The sequence below is a fragment of the Cetorhinus maximus genome, chromosome 7 (assembly GCF_964194155.1).
Source record: "Cetorhinus maximus chromosome 7, sCetMax3.hap1.1, whole genome shotgun sequence".
Classification (NCBI taxonomy): domain Eukaryota; kingdom Metazoa; phylum Chordata; class Chondrichthyes; order Lamniformes; family Cetorhinidae; genus Cetorhinus; species Cetorhinus maximus.
Genome location: NC_135885.1, coordinates 68,051,384 through 68,073,916, shown reverse-complemented (window position 1 = coordinate 68,073,916; position 22,533 = coordinate 68,051,384). Strand labels below are relative to the sequence as shown.

Genomic DNA, 22,533 nt, shown 5'->3' with positions numbered 1-22,533 from the left:
ACGCCACTTGTACCAAATTTATGATGCATTCAGTTTTGTTGTTCCATGTTGTACTTTTTCCTAAAGCCTTCCAAGATCATTGAAAACAGCTTGGGCCTACTTGGGAGAGCAGGAGCCTGGCAAATTAGCAGCGGATGATCTTTGGTGCTCTTTTTATTAGTGAAAGTAACCTGAGGCAGAAGGATTGGCAGATACTGAGAGTTTAGTGCTGAATTTTCACCTCTAGAGCCTATTTTTAACTCCAACCCAGACTAAAATTGGAGACTGTTTGTCCAGCTGACACTCCTCGCAAAGTTTACTGCCAGAAATAGAGTTGGAAAAGTTTCCCTTGAATAACAACAATAAAAAGTGGAAATGGAATATCACGCACCTTGACAAATATAACATTGACCAAAAAAATTGCTTGGCAATGTCTTCAGGACAGTATCATCATGAAGAAAGAGAAACTGTGAATACCCAGAGTTGCTTTCCATTAGATACTGCAAGGTAACTAGAGTATTGATGCTCTTCATATATTGTTTCCTGTGCAAGGACTTTCCCTGGAGAAGTTTTCAATTATATATAAGAATATAAGAAATCAGGAGATGAGCAGATCATACATCCCCTCAAGCAACCCTGCCATTCAATAAGATTATGGGTGATCTCCAACCTCAAATCCATAATCCTGCTTGATCTCTATATACCTGGGTCTTCTCGAGCCCAAAAATCGATATCAGCCTTGTATACATTCAACAACTGAGAATCCACAGTTCTGAGGTCGAGAATTCTAAAGATTCACAACCCTTTCATTGAAGAAATTTCCCCTCATCTCGGTCCTGAATGGCTGACCCCTTATCCTGAGACAATGCCCCTTAGTTCTAGACTCTCCAGCCAGGGGACACAGATTCTCAGTATCTACACTGTCATGCTTGTTCAAGTCATTGTTCATACTTTGAGTAAAGGACAAGTCTAGAGCCAGCCTTTTCCTTAACACGGGTTTATTCACAAAACCACAGAGCACAATCACAGACTCCCCTTTTCCTCTCCCTACATCCGTGTAAACCAGTTCTTATATGCTTACGATTAATTCTCTAATCTTCCCCCAATTAGCAACTGCCGTCCTCACTTACAAACTAAAGCATACACTTCATTGTAACAGGTTTCCAATATTAACAAAACCTTCTCGAATCTTGTATGCTTCCATGACAACACCTTTCATTCTTGTAAATTCCAGAGTGTATACGCCAATTCTACTGAATCTCTCCTCCTAGGACAATCCTCTTACCCCAGGGATAAATCTAGTGAACCTTTTTTGCACCACTTCTAACTTAAGTATATCCTACCTTAGATATGGAAACCAAAACTGTACACACTACTCCAGGGCCAGAATTTTACAGTGGATGTGCCCGACACGCACGTGCATGAAATGACGCACAATGACATCAGGCGTGCATCCCGATGTCATCACGCACTCACACGACGTTTTGTTCGGTGGCTGCGCGCCCGCTGATCATTGAAAAGCCTATTAAGGCCATTAACGAGCTAATTAACTTGAAATTTACACTGCTTGTCCAAACTAAGGGTTGGCGGGTGGGCGAAGAGGCCAAGTGGCCTTTACATTTTTTAGGAAACCTCATTTACGAGTGGGATGAGGTTTCCTAAAGCTAAAAGAAATTAAATGAAAACTTTATTTTGAAATTAAAAACATGTCCCATCTCATGTGACTCGTTTCATTAAATTATTATTGTATTTATTAATTTTTTTATTGAAACGTTCTTTCGTGCGTGGCCTGGCTCTCCCTCCTTTCTCACATAGCTTTGCATTGTCAGCAAACTTAGATATTGCTTCAACAAATCCCTTCAGAGAGTTTTTTAAATTCATTTGATGGCTTTGCTGACTAGGCCAGCACCTATTGTCAATCCCTAATTGCTCTTGAGAAGGTGGTGGTGAGCTGCCTTCTTGAACCACTGCAGTCCCTGTGATGTAGGTACACCCACAGTACTGTTAGAAGGGAGTTCCAGGATTTTGACCCAGGGACAGTGAAGGAACGGCGATATATTTCCAAGTCAGGATGGTGAGTGCCTTGGAGGGGAACTTCCAGGTGCTGGTATTCCCATGTATCTGTTGCCGTGTCCTTCTAGCTGATAGTGGTCATGGGTTTGGAAGTGCTTCCAAAGGAGTCTTGGTGAGTTTCTGCAGTGCATTTTGTAGATGGTACACACCGCTGCCACTGTATGTCAGTGGTGGAGGGAGTGAATGTTTGTCAATGGGGTGCCAATCAAATGGGCTGCTTTGGCCTGGATGGTGTCAAGCTTCTTGAGTGTTGTGGGAGCTGTAGTCATCCAGGCAAGTGGAAAGTATTCCATCACACTCCTGACATGTGCCTTGTAGATGGTGGACAGGCTTTGGGGAATCAGGAGGTGAGTCACTGCAGTATTCCTAGCCTCTGACCTACTCTTGTAGCCACACTATTTATATAGCTAGTCCAGTTCAGTTTCTGGTCAAAACCTTGGTTGATCTTTGCAGCAAAATTCCAACAATTTATTCCAATTCTGGAAATCAAATTAGGGAAGGCAGCAGTTGGAGATGCATTTAAGTCATAATTATTTATTGTAAGTAGCTGAGGCCCCAACACTGAGCTTTGTGACACCCCACTCGTAACAGCCTAACAACCTGAAAAATGGCCCGTTTATTCTTACTCTCTGTTTGCTGTCATTTATCCAGTCCTCTGTCTGTGTTTATACATTATCCCCAATCCAAAAGACCTTATCATGTGCAATAACCTTTGTGTGATACCTTATCAAATTCTGCAGGTTCTTAAATCGGAAAGAGTAACTAAAGTGAATGTTGGCCCTCTAGAGAGTGAATCTGGGAATTAATAATGGAAAACAAGGAAATGGCGGAAGTGTTGAACAGGCATTTCATGTCTGTCTTAACTGTAGAAGACTTAAAAAGCTCCCCAAAGATAATTGAAAATCAAGAGGCAAAATGGGGGAGGAGCTTAAAACAATTACCATCAGCAGGGAAAAGGTACTGGGAAAATATTTAGACCTAAAGGCTGACAAGTCCCCAGGACCTGATGACCTGCATCCTAGGGTCTTAAAATAAGTGACTACAGAGATAGTAGAGGCATTGGTTATAATCTTCCAAAGTTCATTCGTTTCTGCGTAAGTCCCAGCGGATTGGGAAATAGCAAATGTAACACCTTGACTTCAAGAAAGGAGGGAGACAGAAAGCAGGCAACAATAAGCTATATAGTCTAACATCTGTCATTGGAAAATTGCTAGAATCCATTATTAAGGAGATTATAGCAAGATACTGAGAAAATCATAGTGAAATCAGGCAGAGTCAACATGCAGCAGAATCATCCGCTCCCGCTTGCGGCAGGCCTCATTGTGAGCAGGAGCAGAAAATATCGGGAGGTCGCAAAATATCGGTTTCACATCATCTTAAAACCAGTCTGCGATCATCCATTCCACCTGTCAATGTGGGCCGCGTTTCCCACCGCTCTCATTATAAACCCTGCTTGCTGGGATCATCTCCTCACGCTGGATCATCCGCACACCTCAGTGTGATTGCACGCCAGTGTGTTTCACAACTGTACATGAGCAACGTGCACCTGGTGACCTGCACTTCGCTTGGGACTTCGAGGTTTGTTTGCCTGCCTTGCTTCGGGCAGTACTCACGGTTCTCAGCACCAGGCTTCGCAGGCAGCACCATATCACTTTTCCGGGAGCTCACGGGCAGGTACCTACCTATCAGACCAGCCGTAAGGCGGGGTTGGCTTTTCAACAGCTGCTGGGCTAGGACTTGCTTGGAGAAGCGGGAGAAGTGGCCTCAGGCAAGGGAGGAGGCTGCCGGCAAGGGCTGTACTGGGGAAGGTGGGGGGTATCCCAGGGTGTGTGTGGGGGCACATGTTGACCTGTGCAAGTGGCCACAAGATGGTGAGGGCTGAGGAGGCAGTCTCCAGAGGAGATGAGGCCAGATGGAGATGTGAGGGTGTGTCTGAGAGAGTGAATGGTGATGTTCCTTGAGCTGGCAGTGAGTGAGATGCCAGTGAATATGTGATGGTCTTCAGTGTGTGAGCTTAGAGTGATGAGATGGCTGCTTTACCCTGACGGCACAGAAGAAACCATTCATCCTCTTTCTGCACTGGATGGCCAACCTCTTCTGTGCAGTTAGCATGGACCACCACTGCCACAGCCTCCCAAGCTGGAGTGGTGAGATTGCTGGACCTCCTGCAGCCAGAGCACAGGTGGAAGACATCATGGCAGGCCCCGAATAGGCATTCCAGTGATGAGTCACTGAGCCCTTCATGGCTTTCAGGGCCATGTCTTCATTGGAGCAGTCCTGGGCTGCAAACATTGAGAACTGTGTGCGAGGCTGCAGTTTAGATATGCACCCGGAGTGAGGAAACGGTGAGGTAACAGCATGGCGGACGATTCAAAGGCCACCCGCCAACAAGATGGCATGTTTCCTATGGCTGCATAATCAATAGAATGATATGGCGCAAAAACCCGCCATTGCGTGGGTAAAAAGTCATTTTTCATGCCTGCTACCACACTTAGTACAATTCGAGGATGATTCTGCCCTGGTTTTGTGAAAGGGAAATTATGTTTGACTAATTTAGTAGAGTTCTTTGAGGAAGTAACAAGCAAGATGGATAAAGGGAAGCCTGTGGATGTGGTGTGCTTGGATTTCCAAAAGTCATTTGATAAGGTATTACATCAGAGGTTACTACACAAAATAAGACTTCATGGTGTAAGGTGTAACATATTATCATGGATAAAGAATTGGTTAGCTAACAGGAAGCAGTGAGTAGGGATAAATGGGTTGGCAAGCTGTAACTAATGGAATGCTACAGGGATCAGTACTGGGGACTCAACTATTTATAATCTACATCAATGACTTGGTTGAAGGGACGAAATGTATGACAACTAAATTTTCCAATATCAGGATAGGTGCGAAAGTAAGTCATCATGAGGAGGTAAAGAGTCTACAAACGGATATTGATAGGTTAAGTGAGTGGGCAAAAATTTGGCAGATGGAGTGTAATGTGGGAAAATGTGAACGTGTCCATTCTGACAGGAAGAATAGAAAAGCAATATATTATTTAAATATTAAGAGATTGCAGAACTCTGAGTTACAGAGGGATCTGGGGTCTTGGTACATAAATCACAATAACTTGGTATGCAGCTACAACCAGTGAGAAGGAAAGTAAATGGAATATTTGTATTTATTGCAAGGGGAATGGAATACGATAGTAGGGATGTTTTGCTACAATTGTGTAGCGTATAGGTGAGACCACATCTAGAGTACAGTACACATCTGTACTGTGTACAGATTTGGTCCCATTATTTAGGAAAAGACATAATTGCATTTGAAACAATTCAGAGAAGGTTCACTTAACTGATTCCTGGGATGAGCGGGTTTTTCTATAAGGAAAGGTTGGACAGGTTGGACCTGTATCCATTGGAGTTTAGAAGAATGGGAGGCGACCTTATTGAAATATATAAAATCCTGAGGGAACTTCATAGGGTGAGTGCTGTTTTCCCTGGTAAGAGACTGGAACCAGGGTACACAGTTTAAAAATAAGGAGCCTCCCATTTAAGACGGAGATGAGAATTTTTTCTCAGAGGGTCGTGAGTCTGTGGAACACTTTTTTTTCCCCCAGAGAGCAGTGGAGGCAGGGTCATTGAATAGCTTAAAGGCTGGGTTAGATAGATTCTTCATTGACAAGGGAGTGAAAGGGTATGAGGGTAGAAAGGAACAGTCACAGTCAGATCAGCCATGATCTTATTGAATGGCAGGGTAGGTTCGAGGGGCCGAATGGTTTACTCCTCCTAATTCCTATGTTTGTAATATATCCACTGTCTCTGCAGCCTTCTCTGTTTGAACCCTAGGATGTAAGTCAGAGGATTTGTCAGCTTTTAATCCCATTCATTTCTCCAGTAATTTTTCTTTTCTGACATTAATTACTTTGAGTTTCTCGCTCTCATTTGACCCTTGGTTCCACACTATTTCTGTTATGTCTTTGTGTTTTGTATATCTTTATGAAATACCTCTGCCAGTTCCTTATTCCTCATTATAATTTCCCTTGTTTCAACTGCTAAGGGTCCCATGTTTACTTTTGCTATTCTTTTCCTTTTATAGTCTGCTTTTTTTTTGTTTCTTACTAATTTAGCCACATTCCATTTGATATTTCTTGCTAGTTTACTTTGTGCCCTTGTTTTCAGTAAAGCACAATTTCCTCGAGGCACTTGATGCTGTGCAGGATCTGAAAGCTTTCAGATCTAATGCAACTCAAATTAACCACTCATATTGAACACAGTTGCTGGGGGCAGAGAGTCTTGTGACCTCTGAGTGTCCCTATAACTGAGACTGTGGTTCAAGTAAATATTTTTTCAATGAAATTGTGGTAATAACTGATGCGTTTATGACCCCGAGTGGTTTTATGTGGCAATAAGACAAGACTTTCTGTATGTGTCATTTAACTGATATGGTCTGAAATAAAAGTTTGAATATAATAGACTTGAGATTCTTAAACTGGTTGGTGTTTTATTATTTTTCAGTGGACTGCTTAGACCCAACATGTTCTGGACGAGGAATATGTGTTCGTGGAGAATGCCATTGTGCCACTGGCTGGGGTGGATCAAACTGCGAGACTCCAAGAACAGCTTGTGCAGACCAGTGTTCAGGGCATGGGTCGTTCCAACCAGATTCAAAGACCTGTAACTGTGACCTTACCTGGACAGGCCATGATTGTTCCACAGGTAATACACTCAAGTATTACAACTTTTAAATTAGGGACACAATTGTACAATTGCCCACAGCTTTGTTGTGATGGAATCAAACAGTGGTTATAGCCATTGTAACACGTTCCTCGTACCTTAGTGATGTCTGCAGCACAGTGTCACCAGGGTTCCTGATACTCATTTCTTATTAATTTAAGGAGGAACTTGGAAGTATTGATATCAAGTTTAAAACTGTTTCTAATTATTAAACCTTCAAGCTAATTTTTTGGAAAGCAAATGAGATACAATAATTATTTAATTTCTAACTGCCACATCCCATAAGAGAAAGCCACTTTTGTCTTAAGAATTCCCATTTTCTTTATTCCTTGGTTTCTACAGCTACGCAAATGAATCTTACACTTCTTCTTTCTATCATTATTACTTGAGCACAGGACCCACATGTAAATAATTGTGGTGTGTTTAAACAATTCCTCTCAGAAGATCTGCTGTAGCATATCTTAAGCTTCATTCTAAATATTTGTCTTCTTCCTGTATATGCAGCATTTACATATCAAATGCATCTCTGTCTCCTAAATATTTGGATACAATTTTAACATATCATTAAGTTACCCTTTCTTTCAATATACTATAGCGCTGAATCCCGAATCTGGAACTCCCAGCGAGGAATGGCCCATGCTGAGAGTGCTGATCAGGAAATTGTAGGCTTTACCTCCTAATTTTCCACCCAATCAATTAAACAGACCTAAAAGCAAGGACAATGAGGTTATTTAACTTAACCCAGCCAGCAGGAAACTGATAGGATCTGATAGGCAACCTGATTCATTGCCTATCCAATTTTATTTTTAACTGGCTTCAGTGAAGAGTGAAATTGAAAAAGATGTAAAATAGGTAGCCACTCACATCCTGTTAGTTTGCTGCTGGCCGAAGCAGGTTAGGTTAAAATGACCAGCAGTGAGTCCATGATTTTGCAACATTGCTCCTCGATGAGAGTACCTGGTTGGGAAATCGGCCCTTATGGTTTCATTTTTACGAAACTCAAAGTTCAGATAAATGTAAGGATTATTACATGGTTTAATTACCATGTAGATAAACTATGGGCTGATTTTTACGCTGGGGGCTAGATCCCCACCCTCTGGCATAAATGTCCGGGCCGAGCCCGCTCCCACTTGGCCACCTCACCCCACAGCTATTTAACGGCCATTGAGCCATCAATTGGTTTGAAGTGAAACTTCCATCCCCATTGGGGAGGAAATCCCACCTCCAAGTCAATCAAATGGCCGGCAACTCTCTGGCCCTAGCAGTGCCACCGGGAGCAGGGACCACTGTTGGGACTGCAGCAGTAGTAACTCAGCATTATGCATTAAAATGAATGGATGAAAAATGGCATGGATTGCAAATTGGATATATTGCCCACCTGCTCAAGTTCTTACTATTTACTTCCATTGCATGATACTTTGCATGGGGTACTAATTGAAAATTTATCTCCATAGTTCTATGTATGTTCCAGCCTACCCCCGACAACCCTAATTTTTAAATTGCTTGCCCCCTTCCTTTTCAGGACCCACCATTTCACAGCTGAGAAGGAAAGTAGGATCTTTACTCCAACTTTGCATTACTGTCTTGCAGCCAGCTGTTGTACTTTTAGACTGGCACTAGTTGACCTGCACGACAAATTTTCTTCCTTCCCTGCTGGCAAGTGCTTGACCCGACGCACATTCTTCCCAAAATGATCAGATTAAGGTGGAGAAATCACTGATCAGGAACTGTGGACGTAGGTTATTAACACAGTGCATTGGTACACCAAACTTATTGCAGCAAATAAGCTTTGTCAAACATTGTTCATTTTCATATACTCAATCATTTCAAAATTGAAAACCAAACTTCTTTTAATGCTTTTAAGACTTGTTAGAATTCAATTTTTGTTTCATTTTATTCCTCTTGAGCTTTCTGCTGTACATTCTTAAGATCTGGTGATCTTGCCGTAATAACTCAAGGATACTATCATTATAGTGTTGAAAGGACTATATCTATATTATATAGTATATTATATGGTTTCTATAGAGATATTCATATTTTGAATTGAATATGGGAAAATTAATCCCCTGAGTTGTTGAACAGGGAGACAGCAGTTTGATGACAAGAAAAGAGATGAAAACTAATATATGGAACTATTATAGAGTTGATTTTCAGACAACTTTTCTTAGTGGAAACATTTAAATTTATTTACAAGACAGCAGCAGCAACTACACATGTGCATCAAACTCCATAATTAAAGAAGGTTCCCTGAACAGCCAATACACTGGTTTACACAGATCATATGATTTTACAACACAAGATTATTCTTAAAGCTACAGCCCTACGTTCCCCAAAACAATAATTACGACAGGAACATAGCTGTGAGAGGCTGTAAACTGAAACTTAGTAAACCTCCCTCTGTTTTTAAGCCTATGTAATGATCAATGAGATCTCCTTTTTCACTGCTTAATAGACGGCAAAACATTTAACACTGCTAGCTTGAAACCCTCCATTTGGTTGAATCTATGTTTTTGGAATAGCTTTAGCAAAGAGCTACACGAAGAAGTGAATAAGTGGGAATGATGTGCGTCCTGTCTTTGAGTTTCAAAATCCTGTTTTCGAAAGTAATCACCTTCATGCTCCTGTACATTTCATGTGTTTTCTTTGCATCTCACAAAAAATTAAAACTGGAGAAATTCTGAATCCCTCTGTCATGTCCAGCAGCATGTTAATCTTTACCATTCTTAGTCTGGATCTCTGCCCATCCCACTAAGAAAATTAACTTATCGCCTCAATAATTAAAGTAAATCTTTTAGATTTTAACTTCTCTCTGTGGATTTTTATATAAACAAGGAGCTTTTAGGAAACCATTTGAATATCCAACTTGTGTGAATATACCTGCCGAGATTTTACTTCAATAATTTAGAAAGCTTTTTATTTAATACTTAGTCAACATGCCATTGGTTTGTCAGCCTTGGCAGTAAGATCTTCACAAAGATTAACAACTTAATATATGTGACTGCCAAGTTTTTGCTCACACAGGAATTCTGTTCTGTATTCCAATATTTCCTATTGTACATTCTCTTTTTTAGCTCCAAACTTTGAAGGGTTTGCCTAATACCTTCAATTCTCTACATAACCGGTTTCATTAATACCAATCATAACTTTAGATTGTACCTTAATAAACAGGTAATAATTTGTGGGGCTTTTTACTGTGTCAGATTACTGGAAGCCTGCAACTGACTAAATCACGTACGTTTATATCATTCAAATAATCAATACTCAACCAGTTGATGCAATTCATCTGCATCATAGCAGTAATAATTCCATAATTAAATATTTTTTAAAACCTAAGTGCAGATGTAACCAAAACATAAAACCAAGTAGTTCTATAGGTAAAATTTGATCATTTAATATCAATATTTGTTAATATTAATATTTGATCTGTTTAATCTTTTATTTCAGGATGGCTATATGGAAGGTGCAAGCTACACATGGGGCAGGATTTTCCTGTCGGCGAGCTGGGGGCGGGGCCCACTCACCAACACGTAAAATGACGCACGATGATGTTGGGCGGAACTCCCGATGTCACCCCACCCCATTTAAATTTTCAGGTAGGCGGGGGAGCAGCAAAATCAGCTGTGCACCCGCCGACCTGTCAATGGCCAATTGAGACCATTGACAGAGTCATTGAAGCAATTAATGGATCTGCCCGTCCAACCCTAAGGTTGGCGGGCAGGCCAGGAGCCCCGACAGGAATTAGAAAAAGCTTGAAACCTCATCCACAGGCAGGATGAGGTTTTATGTAGGTTTTTAAAAATTTTATTAAAGTTTTTAAAAAAGTTATGGACATTTCCCAACTCGTGACAGTGTCAAGGAATTTTTTTAAAATATTTTTTACTGTAGTGAAGATCTCCCTGAGGCAGCACATAGCCTCAAGGAGATGAGTGCACTCTTTTGTGTGCATGCGCGAAAGAGCGCACTCTCAGGTTTAGGGATTCCCCCCTGCCTGCATAGGAAGAGCATAGCACTTCCTTGCAGACGTCACATTGGGCGGGCCTTAATTGGCCCGCCCACATAAAATGGCGGCGCACCCCCAATCGGAGGCACTGATCAGAGGCATGCCTCCGCAGGCCCACACTTCAGCTTCGTCCCCGACGGGGAGAAAATCCTGTCCATTGTGTTTTGACTGAGCATTTGAATAGCGTTTTTATTTTGGAATGAGATATAGTTTGAAATTTTAACCAACTGAGAGTGTTCTTTGGATTTTATTATTTCAAGTGTTGAATCACTAATAGGATCTGCCTTTTTAATTTTGACTCATAATATTTGATAAAACTGCCTGCATTTTATTGAAGCATTAACCTACTTCAAATAAACAAGTCAACACTGTTGTTATAAGAAGCAGGCAGTAAAATGTGATGTAAAAATCCTTTGCAAATGTTTTTAATAAGGCTGTTAATCTGTTGGTTTAGTGGGTCAATGGTTCATTAAAAATAGCAGAGAAGAATTTCATGTATGCTATGATTCTATGAGCATGTGGCTAATATCGTCAGTTTTGCTGAAACCCAAGTAAATGCAAATAAGTGTAAGAAAATCCCATTACACTGGGATCTCATTTTATAAGTATGCATACTTGTTGAAATATTTGCAATGTCTTGAAGTGAAAAATGTTTAGTTTATCATTGTTATTATCTTCTGAATCAAAAAAAGCTCAAAGTGGAAAAGCTGAAGGCTTTTAAGGATTTGTTTTTTAAGTTGGCTCTGACTTTATTATACACAACAATATTGAACAGCCAACAATTTCTCAGACCATTCCTCTGAGTAGCATTTGTATACAATTGTGTTTTAATCAGGTCTCAATTTTCTTCCCATCTGTTTTGTTTGAAGCTACTACTGACAAGTTTTTAATTAAATGTGATATTTCATACATTTCCTGTAGAATCTCAGCTACCCTTTTTCACAAAAGAACAGAGAAGAAACAGCAGTTATCATGAGCTTGTAAGAAAAATAGGTGGACCATTTAAGGATGGCCTCTGTAATCCCTATTTTATTGTAATCTTCTTATTAAATCCTTACTGTTGAAAGGAATTAACAGCTAAGAGTGTAAAAATTCCCTTTATTCCTGCTTGACCTGGGCACTGAACTGTTACTTCTTTGACAATAATACAGAGATTTGCCTGTGTCTCCCACAGAGATTTGTGCGATAGACTGTAGCGGCCATGGAATCTGCATTGGAGGCACCTGTCGCTGTGACGAAGGCTGGATGGGCAGTATCTGTGATCAACGAGCATGTCACCCACGCTGCAGTGAGCATGGGACTTGTAAGGATGGCAAGTGTGAATGCAGCCCTGGGTGGAATGGAGAGCACTGCACCATCGGTAGGACTTAAGAAAAGCATGTTTAATCTATTTGTGCTACTTAGTCTAGCATGAGATGTCAGTTTAATGGGATTTTAAACTTCTGTTGTGAATTTTCATTTGTGAATGAGTAAGTGTCCTTTTGAGCAAAAGAGATGGGAACACTTTGACCATTTCATTGTTGGATTTACTTTGTGGCTTGCAGTACAGGAAGTCCCTTCTATCACTCTGTAGTTCAAAATTTGTAAAAAGACAGTATGTTTTAATTCTAATAAGCAAATGCATTATTAATGGTGAGGCCTTGACCAGTACAGATATCAGGGAAGCTTAAAATGTCAGTAAAAGCAAGAGTTTCCCATATGTTTCTTCAAAATTACTGTATTTTAGATTAATTTAGATCTGAATTGATTATTTAAAATTAAAACTTAGTCAATTTTATTGATATATTAATTTTTGGAGGGAATTTTGAAGCTAGTTTTCCCTATAGGACAGTATCTATTCCGTTTAAACACTGCACTCCATGCAATCAGTACCTGACTCTAATCTGTAGGATCTAGGAACATAGAGAGCAAACATGCATCTCAGTTTAATTTCGTTACAGGATCTTAGCTTCAAAAATAATATATTCGTCAAACATTGGTGTTGACAATCTGTGTTGTATTAGGTACATTTGCAACGCATGAACATATGAAATTTTGCAGCTTTAACAAATAACATTCTAATGAGGATTAGCAGTGTGTCTTCCGTTAAACAAAGATTGCAATGAAGTTATTTACATGATGTTAAATGTCACTTTATTCCACATGTGCACCATCTGTCCCATGTTACCTCTGCACCATTGTGTTCCATTATAACAGTTTGCTGCCGTGAAAATTCTCAACAACCTTTCAGTTATTTTACCTATCTTCTTACAGTTATTGTAAGTAATATTCTCCTGATATAATACAAGCTTTGGTAAAATAATCTATTAATGTTTACCTTATTATGTCCTTGGAATTACTTTGTGGCCATCTTTTGACCTCCTCTGCTCTCCTCGGAAAAAATCTATGACTTCTGATTTGTTTAATGTTACTGTTGAAATGCTTCACAATTCCTAAGTGAATGGGAAATTTATCACAATTGAATCATATGACATAACAAAAGATGAACCTGGATACTTTCCAAGGAGAGGCACATGGCTTCTTCTGATTAGCATTTGTCTCGATCTTTAGCCAATAGTATTTTAATGAAAAGTAGGAATAACTCTACCAGAGGTAAGTAATATTTCTGGTAAAAAACAAAATAATGAAAAAATATTTAGTCTCATTGTCACCCTCTAACTGGCTAGCAAAATTGCTACTTTCTATTTGTGTTTTAGTCTTTGCATGGATGTTTTCTTTATCCCTTGTTCTGACTGTGTCAATACGTGACTTGCTTTACAAATGGGCGTAAATGAGTCACATTTCTGAAGCATTTGCTTGTGTTTCTCCTCTAAATGTTGATTCTGCGTAAATGAAATGTAAAATGAAAACTAATGGTGATGTTTAAATCTGAAAACATTAATCTATTAAGATTATTGTAAGACGGGCTGTTCCACTTTACAGTAACATTCAGGTGCATCTTGTTGCTTAACTGTTTAACATGTAGAGATTTTAAGAGGAGCAGATCATTTATTTTTAGTGTTGATTATTTGTATATTATCTTATTTCAATCTATACATAAAATGTTCTTCTAATAACAAGAACTGTTACTGGCATGATAAAATCTCTTTTAAAAAAAACTGAATGGATTACAGAGTTAGATATTTAGGCAGAATGGAGTTCAAAAGAAGGGGCTGGATTTTACAGTTTTCAGAGGGGTGAGGGAGGCGGAACAGAAAGTGAGTGGTCTGCCTGTTCCCACCCGCCCCGCCCCCCTGCTGTCTCAGCAGGGCAAATCAAAAATCCGATGTCCGATGGCCAATTGGCAGCTGCCCAGCAGGAAGGCAGCCAATTAGCAGTGCAGGAGGTGGGGTGGTGGTGGGGGGGGGGGGGGGGTGATGCTTCAAGCCCAAACTGGCATCAGGTCAGGGATGTCAGGTGGGAGAGGGGTTAAGCTGTGAACAGAAAGCTGATAAAGGCTCTCTATCCTCTCAGTCTCTACGTTTTTCTTATGGTAGGCTCAAAACAATGGCTAAATGAAGTCAAAATAACATACCAATGGTACCACCTTCAACAACAGACTCTACAGGCGGGATTTTCTGGCCCCGCCCAACGCCAGGATCGTACAAAAGACAACGGACTTTTGGCTAGGCCGCCAACTCTCCCGCGGCAGGTCCCGCCACAATGGGGCTGGAAAATCCTGGCCTACAGTTACATTCAGCCATGGCCTTATTGGCAGGCCTGTTCTTTCGCCCTTGGCCACCTACTCATACCAGGTGTAAAGCACTCCCAAATTTTTTCCCATCCTATGCCTGAAAGATGGAGTAGGCAACAAAAAATTGCATACAATTGGGTCATTAACAAGCTCAATAGCTTCTCAAGTGGCTATTTAAAAATGGCCGATGGGTTCCCAACTTCCTCGCCTACTTGCCTTCCGTAATATCGGAGACTGATGTGATGACGTCGGATTGCTGCCCCGGCGTCATCATGCCAAAATTTGTGTACATGGAGATGGCAGCCCACTTAATTTGTGGCTGTAAAATACAGCCCAAGGTTTCTGGGTCTTTTTCTTTTCAAATTCCATCTTAGTTAAAAATTAAACGCATTATTATATAATCAGTGATTCTGATGCTGAGGGAACAAAAGCCACGATACTTAGAAAATTCAAAAAATACCAAATATTATCGATTGGGATTTCTTTTTGATGTGCAAATGCCTAATCTAGATGTTACTTGGGTGTGTTCTGTTCCTGTTTTGATATCCTTAATTACATTGGAGGGACATGGGGATTGGAGTAGGCCACTCAGCCCTCGAGCCTGTTCCACCTTGAATTAGATCATAGACAATCTGTACCTTAATTGACTTTATCCACCTGTGCTCCATAACTCTTATTCAATAAAACTCTTATCAATTTCAATTTTGGAAAATTCAGTTGACCAAGCAACCAGAGCATTTTAGGGGAGAGAATTCGGGATTTCCATAAAAATTGTGTGAAGAAGTATTTCCTAATTTCATTTCCAAGTGATAGAACTTTAATTTTAAGATTAGTCCCCTTCGTACGCATTCCCTACCAGAGTAAATAGTTTCTCTATTCTAAATCCCTTTATCATTTTAAAAACCATTAGATCACCCTTAAACCTTCTGAACACAGCAATATAAGCCTTGACCTCTCTGTCTCAATTTCTGGTGATAGACTGTCCACCAATATCCATTACAAGCCTACCGACTCCCACAGCTACCTCGACTACAGCTCCTCACACCCCGCTTCCTGTAAGGACTCCATCCCATTCTCTCAGTTCCTTCGCCTCCGTCGCATCTGTTCTGATGATGTTACCTTCAAAAACAGTTCCTCTGACATGTCCTCCTTCTTCCTTAACCGAGGTTTTCCACCCACGGTCATTGACAGGGCCCTCAACCGTGTCCGACCCATCTCCCGTGCATCCACCCTCACGCCTTCTCCTCCCTCCCAGAAACATGATAGGGTCCCCCTTGTCCTCACTTATCACCCCACCAGCCTCCGCATTCAAAGGATCATCCTCCGCCATTTCCGCCAACTCCAGCATGATGCCACCACCAAACACATCTTCCCTTCACCCCCCCCCCCCGGCGGCATTCCGTAGGGATCGTTCCCTTTGGGACACCCTGGTCCACTCCTCCATCACCCCCTACTCCTCAACCCCCACCTATGGCACCTCCCCATGCCCACGCAGAAGATGCAACACCTGCCCCTTCACTTCCTCTCTCCTCACCGTCCAAGGGCCCAAACACTCCTTTCAAGTGAAGCAGCATTTCACTTGCATTTCCCCTAACTTAGTCTACTGCATTCGCTGCTCCCAATGCGGTCTCCTCTACATTGGAGAGACCAAACGTAAACTGGGCGACCGCTTTGCAGAACACCTGCGGTCTGTCCGCAAGAAAGACCCAAACCTCCCTGTCGCTTGCCATTTTAACACCCCACCCTGCTGTCTTGCCCACATGTCTGTCCTTGGCTTGCTGCATTGTTCCAGTGAAGCCCAACGCAAACTGGAGGAAGAGCACCTCATCTTCCGACTAGGCACTTTACAGCCTTCCGGACTGAATATTGAATTCAACAACTTTAGATCTTGAACTCCCTCCTCCATCCCCACCCCCTTTCCATTTCTTCCCCCTCCCTTTTGTTTTTTCCAATAATTTATATAGATTTTTCTTTTCCTACCTATTTCCATTATTTTTAAATCTATACCTTTAATGCCCTGTCAGTCTCTCCACCCCATCCCCACTAGAGCTGTACCTTGAGTGTCCTGCCATCCATTCTTAATTAGCACATTTGTTTAGATAATATCACCACCTTCAACACCTTTTTGTTCCTTTGTCTGCGACATCTTTTGATTATCTGCTCCTATCACTGCTTGCTTGTCCCTACAACCACCCCTTCCCAACTTCTCTCCCCCCACCCCCCCACCTTAAACCAGCTTATATTTCACCCCTCTCCTAATATTACTCAGTTCTGTTGAAGGGTCATGAGGACTCGAAACGTCAACTCTTTTCTTCTCCGCCGATGCTGCCAGACCTGCTGAGTTTTTCCAGGTAATTCTGTTTTTGTTGTGCAATATAAGCTAAATTATGCACTCTGTCCTTACAATTTAACCTTTAAGCACCAGTATGATTCCGGTGAATTTTGCTGTTCCCACTCCAAGTCCAAAATATCTTTTGTGATATTGGGTGCCAAGAACTGAACACACAACTCAAGTACAGCTGAAGCAAAAATTCCTCCCTTTATATTCCAACATCCTCGACCTAAAGGCTAATTTTCCATTAGACGTTTTGAGTATTTCTCCCCTAGATTGATGGGATCTTTCTGGCAATTTGGAAAAGTGACTTAGGCCAGGAGTTTTCCTATGGCGAGCGGGCTGGGCGGGCACGGAGCTGATCACCGCCCACAAACAACTCTGTGCTGCCATTTTACGCGGGCAGGCCAATTAAGAGCGCAGCAATCTCCCTGCGGCACAGAGCTGCCTTGGAGATTGAATGGATATTAAAATAATGAAAGAAATGATTTAAAAGTTTATTTAAACATGTCCCCTCATGCCCCCTCATGTGTCACATGAATGGGGACATGTTTTTATATTTGTGGAAATTTATTTATTTATCTAATAAAAGCTTCAGGAAACCTTATCCCGCTCGTGGATGAGGTTTCCTGAAAAACGCGAACGACACTTGGGCTTTTCACCTGCCCGCCAACCTTAAGGTTGGACAGACAGCGTTCACAAGTGGCTCAACTGATTTCTTAATGCCTTAATAGGCCGTTTACATTTCAGCAGGCTTGTGCTGAACAAAATATTGTGATGGCGCACGACGATGTCGGGACTCACGCCCGACGTCATCGCACATCAATTTACGTTTCAGCGTGTCAGGCCCACCCCCGCACGCCAACCGGAAAATTCTGCCCTTGAAATTCGGGTGAGATATGTAGTGCTTTAAAAACCTTAACCAAATGTTTGATTTTGTTTCTTCTGACACTGAATTTATTGTTCTTTGGTGAAATATATTGGTACAATCTGTATTTTTAAATCATTGCTATGTAGGAATATAAGAAATAGGAGCAGGTGTATGCTATTTGGCCCCTCAAGCCTGCTCCACCATTCAATAAAATCATGGCTGATCTGATTGTCACCTTATCTCCAATTTCCTGCCTACCTCCCATAATCCTCGACACCCTTGCAGATCAAAAATCTGTCCATTTTAGGATGGAATTGTCCCAGATTTGCACAAAATGAGTTAAAGAGAACATTTTACCCGCCAGCTGAATTGGCGGGTTTTCGCGTCGTATCATTCAATTCCCGCCATGCCCCATCTCGTTATTAATGCATTCCTGGGAAATACCCCAGATCACTTGCAGGGCGGCCTCTGATTCGCCTGCCCCGCCAACCCCTCAGGCCTTCAGTAATCGGGCACCCCTGCACAGAGCTAGCACCCTCTAAGGCATCGTAAGCTGCTGCCAAGTCATGGCTGCCAAAGGGAGAAAACATGCTGCCCTCTAATTTAGCGACACTTCCCTCAAACACCTACTGGATGCAGTGGAGGCCCGTAGTGAAGTCGTTCTGTATCCTCAATAAATTTGGCTATAGTACACTTGTCCCCTTCACCCAAATCATTAATATAGATTGTAGCTATTGAAGCTCCAGCACTGATTCCTGTGGCATTCCACAAGTTAGAGTTTGCCAACCTGAAAATTACCCATTCATCCCCACTGTTTCCTGTTCATCTAACCAATCCTCTATCCAGACCAATATATTCCACCCAACAGCATGAAATCTTATCTTGTAAAGTAACCTGTTATGTGGCACCTTATCAAGGCAGCATTTGACCGATTGTGGCATCAAGGAGCCCTAGCAAAACAGGAGTCAATGGGAATTGGGGGAAAATTCTCCGCTGGTTGGATCATACCTAGCGCAAAGGAAGATAGTTGTGGTTGTTGGAGGTCAATCATCTCAGTTCCAAGACATCACTGTAGGAGTTCCTCAGGGTAGTGCCCTAGGCCCAACTATCTTCAGCTGCTTCATCAATGACCTTCCTTCCATCATAAGGTCAGAAGTGAGGATGCTTGCTGATGATTGCACAATGTTCAGCACCATTCGCGACTCCTCAGATACTGAAGCAGTCCGTGTCCAGCAAGACCTGGAAAATATCCAGGCTTGTGCTGACAAGTGGCAAGTAACATTCGCATCACACATGTGCCAGGCAATGACCATCTCCAGCAAGAGAGAATCTAACCATCGCCCCTTGACATTCAATAGCATTACCATCACTGAATCCCCTGCTATCAACATCCTGGTGGTGGACTAGCCATATAAGTACTGCGGCTACAAGAGCAGGTCAGAGGCTAGGAATCCTGAAGTGAGTGACTCACCTCCTGACTCCCTAAAGCCTGTCCACCATCTACAAGGCACAAGTCAGGAGTGTGATGGAATATTTCTTCCTAATTCACTCTCATGTTCTAATTTTTCCTCTTTATTATGTTTTTAGTTATCCATTGCTGGTTTCTAAAATTTCCCAATCTTCTGGCCTACCATTAATCTTTGCAGCATTGTATGCCTTTTCTTTCAATTTGTTGCTTAACTTCCTTGGTTAGCCAAAGATAGTACATAATTTTTGTACAGTCTTTCCTTCTTAATGGAATATATCTTTGTTAAGTGATATGAAGTGTCTCCTTAAATTACTGCCACTGCTTATCTACCATCATACCTTCTAACCTATTTTCCCAGTTCACTGTAGGAAAATTTGTCTTCATACCTTTGTAATAACCTTTATTTAAGTTGAAGACACCAGTTTCAAATCTCACCTTTAAACTGAATGTGAAATTCTATCATGTTATGATCACCCTTATCTAGAGGATCATTTACTATGCTACTGGGACTTCGTAACAAAACTTTAATGTGAACCACTTGTGACTCGTCGTTGTCTTTCTGTTTCCACCATTCAAAAACATAAGCTATTCCAGAACTCCATGCAATGTGCTTTCTCCCTGTCTAATTATCATGTCCATCGATATAGAGCCCCCGCTGACTTCCAATGTTCCTGTCAATCAGCTTCGAGATCCTTGACCTCATCTACTAATCTCTCCACAATCTTCCATCATATATGTAAGTGATCATCCACAATCACCATGCACCTTAAATCAGTGCTACCCAAACTGTTTTCCAATCTGACCCCATTTTAGCACTTGAAAATTAATGTGACCCCTGATATCAGCAAAACCAAAGCAGCAAGAAAGCAGCACCATAACATTCAGTATGAAATTATTAAAGTTCACATATAAATATGAAAATCTGTGTTTTTTAAATACTTTGTAAAAGGTTAATATTTTATGTGCATATATAGTTTTCAGTCAAGTTATCCATATTCCCCAGTGACAGAAGACTCAGTGAAGCGCCTCTCCCCCAACCCCTACCCACACAGTCATCAGCGCCTCTACCCCCAACACACAGTAATCAGCCCCTCTTCCACCACCATCCCCCGCCTACCACTACCCCCACCCCCTTACTCCCTCACTCCCCACCACCTCTTTTGGTCTAGTTGCTGGTGCCAGCGAAGCAGTCACCAGCCTGGAATAAGGAGCCTGTACAACAGAAGCAGAAGCACAGTAAAGTTTGAAGCCGGCACTCACCTTCCCCGCTCAGCTGCACGGCTCCCAGTTTGTCCCACACAGCATCTATCACTGATATACACTGAGTTATACTTGCCTGCCTCTGTCTGCATACAAATATCCTGGGCCCCTTCGGTACTCACTGCTGAAAGAGTTTTCTGAGATCAGAGAGCATTTTGGGATCACCATCTGCCCCTCGCTGTTTGATGGCAAGCAACCAATGAGTCCAGGGCTGGCCTGCCAAAGTCTCAGCATTGTTGCCTTGAAGGAGGGAGAGCTCACAACCCCACACAGTTTGGGAACCCCTGTCTTAAACAGAAGTATTGCTTGTTCCTTCAGCTTCACCATCAGAGATGGATCTAACACAGTTCCTTGGTGATTTCAAAAATGTGCTTTAAACAAAAGTAAAGAAGAATTTTATTTTTCTAAAAAGATTCAGAGTTAAAAAGAAAAATACTGTTGGGCAAGCAAGTTTAATATTTAGAGCCTCCTGGAAAGCCATGTATAATAAGGATATTTGTGACTTGCGCATGTTATTCAGATTTCCTACATGTACACAGGTCCACTCCAAATCATTGTCATAGATCTACAGAGCCATTGCGACACGGAAGGAGGCCTTTCAGGCCATCAATTCTATGCTGGCTCTCCATAGAGCATTCCAGTCAGTCCCATTCCCCGGCTTTATCCCTGTAGCCCTGTATTACCTCCGTTACCTTTGCCACAAGCACTTTCAAGTGTTTCTCACGTTGTGAAAATACTTTGTATCATCATTGATCTCAATAGTTTGTGCTTGGGGAGTTGGATAGCCTGTATCTCAGTTTTATCTAGTTGGACATTTTGTGTTGGGTGAAGTTTTCATGGCAGAGAAATGTCATCACAGTATTGTAGGCTCTACCTGGAGGTCCCATTTATATTTTTACTATCGTGGAAAATGCAAAAACAGCAATGAAGATAACGCAATGCCGCCTCAGAAGAAAATGGCACAAACCGTTTTATCACCATGAAAGCTTTGTTGTTTCTTGTCATTGTTTTCCTGATATATATGTCCTTTCTTTTTTGTTTTGTAATAATTGATTAACCTCTAATGTCTCTTAGCTAGTGGAAATGTTCATTTCAACCTTTCCTGAATGCCCTTTCTGTTTTATCTCTCAAGCTCACTATCTGGATAAGGTAGTGAAAGGTATGGTTTTCATTCCTGTGTCTTCAGTAAACTGTTCATTATGTGATTTAAAGTTCCTCTTTTGGAATTTCTAATTCTGTCACTGTTATAATACTTCTTTATCAGTCTGATGTAGTCCGCTTAGGTTTTTTTCATTGGCCTGCAGTGGTTATAAGTTGATTGTCTGTTGCTGTAGATACTGTACTTCAGATCTACTTTTTGATAATATTTCAGAGAATTGCAATTGCTAATGAACTGGACCATTATCCTATTGACCCGATATTTTAATCCATTGTGAATTAATTTTCTACTCAATCTCTTCCTTAGGGCTTACCTGGGTTCCTTAAAGGAGAGAAGTAGCTACAAATATACCCATAGATTTTGACTGTACTACTCTCCTGCCAAAGTTTAAGAAACTCAAGCATCTAAAGTATGAGATCAGGAAGAAATAGGCAAACATTTAAAAATAATTACATTGCAGAGAGATACAGCCCATGCTGCTATGTTTGAAAGTTTGAGTACCTTCATAGGCTGATATTGAAGCCTACCAAAGTATGCAGGTGTCCAGTGTGAGGATATTTTTATGTGTGGCTCAACAATTATAATAGATTCATGTATGTAACATCCGAACAAATTAAAATTGAGCTGGAGGATTGTTTGTCCATCCCACTTGCCTCAGGCTTTAGGAGTTCTGCTAAACGTAAGCTCTTTCTTCAGCATTTGTACTTAATCCAAGATCAAAATTGTACAAACCCAATAAAATTTTGAGCTGATGGTGAAGAATTTCACAAATTGTGAAACCTGTATGTGGTTATATAAACCATCAAGGGCAATTTCATAAACTACGTGATTTGCAAAATTGTTTGTTGAGCTTGCTGTTGGTCAATTTTTTCAACCTCTTATACTCTTCATTGACAAGCAAAACTACTGTTCCAGAGTCTGAAAAATGATAAAAGAATATAGAGATTATCAGATTTTCCAGTTCTGTTGGAAGGTTTGACCCTGAAGTATTCACTCATTC

General features: G+C 41.3%; 1 protein-coding gene across 1 annotated transcript in view; it reads left to right on the top strand.

Annotated features, from left to right (window-relative positions):
• The window catches only part of tenm4 (teneurin transmembrane protein 4), a 240,022-nt gene that overhangs the window by 61,086 nt on the left and 156,403 nt on the right, over positions 1-22,533 (top strand). Inside the window, exons 8-9 of the mRNA XM_078544823.1 lie at positions 6,552-6,752; positions 11,945-12,130. Coding sequence (XP_078400949.1) covers positions 6,552-6,752; positions 11,945-12,130 — 387 coding nt within the window. The remainder of the gene's footprint in view (positions 1-6,551; positions 6,753-11,944; positions 12,131-22,533) is intronic.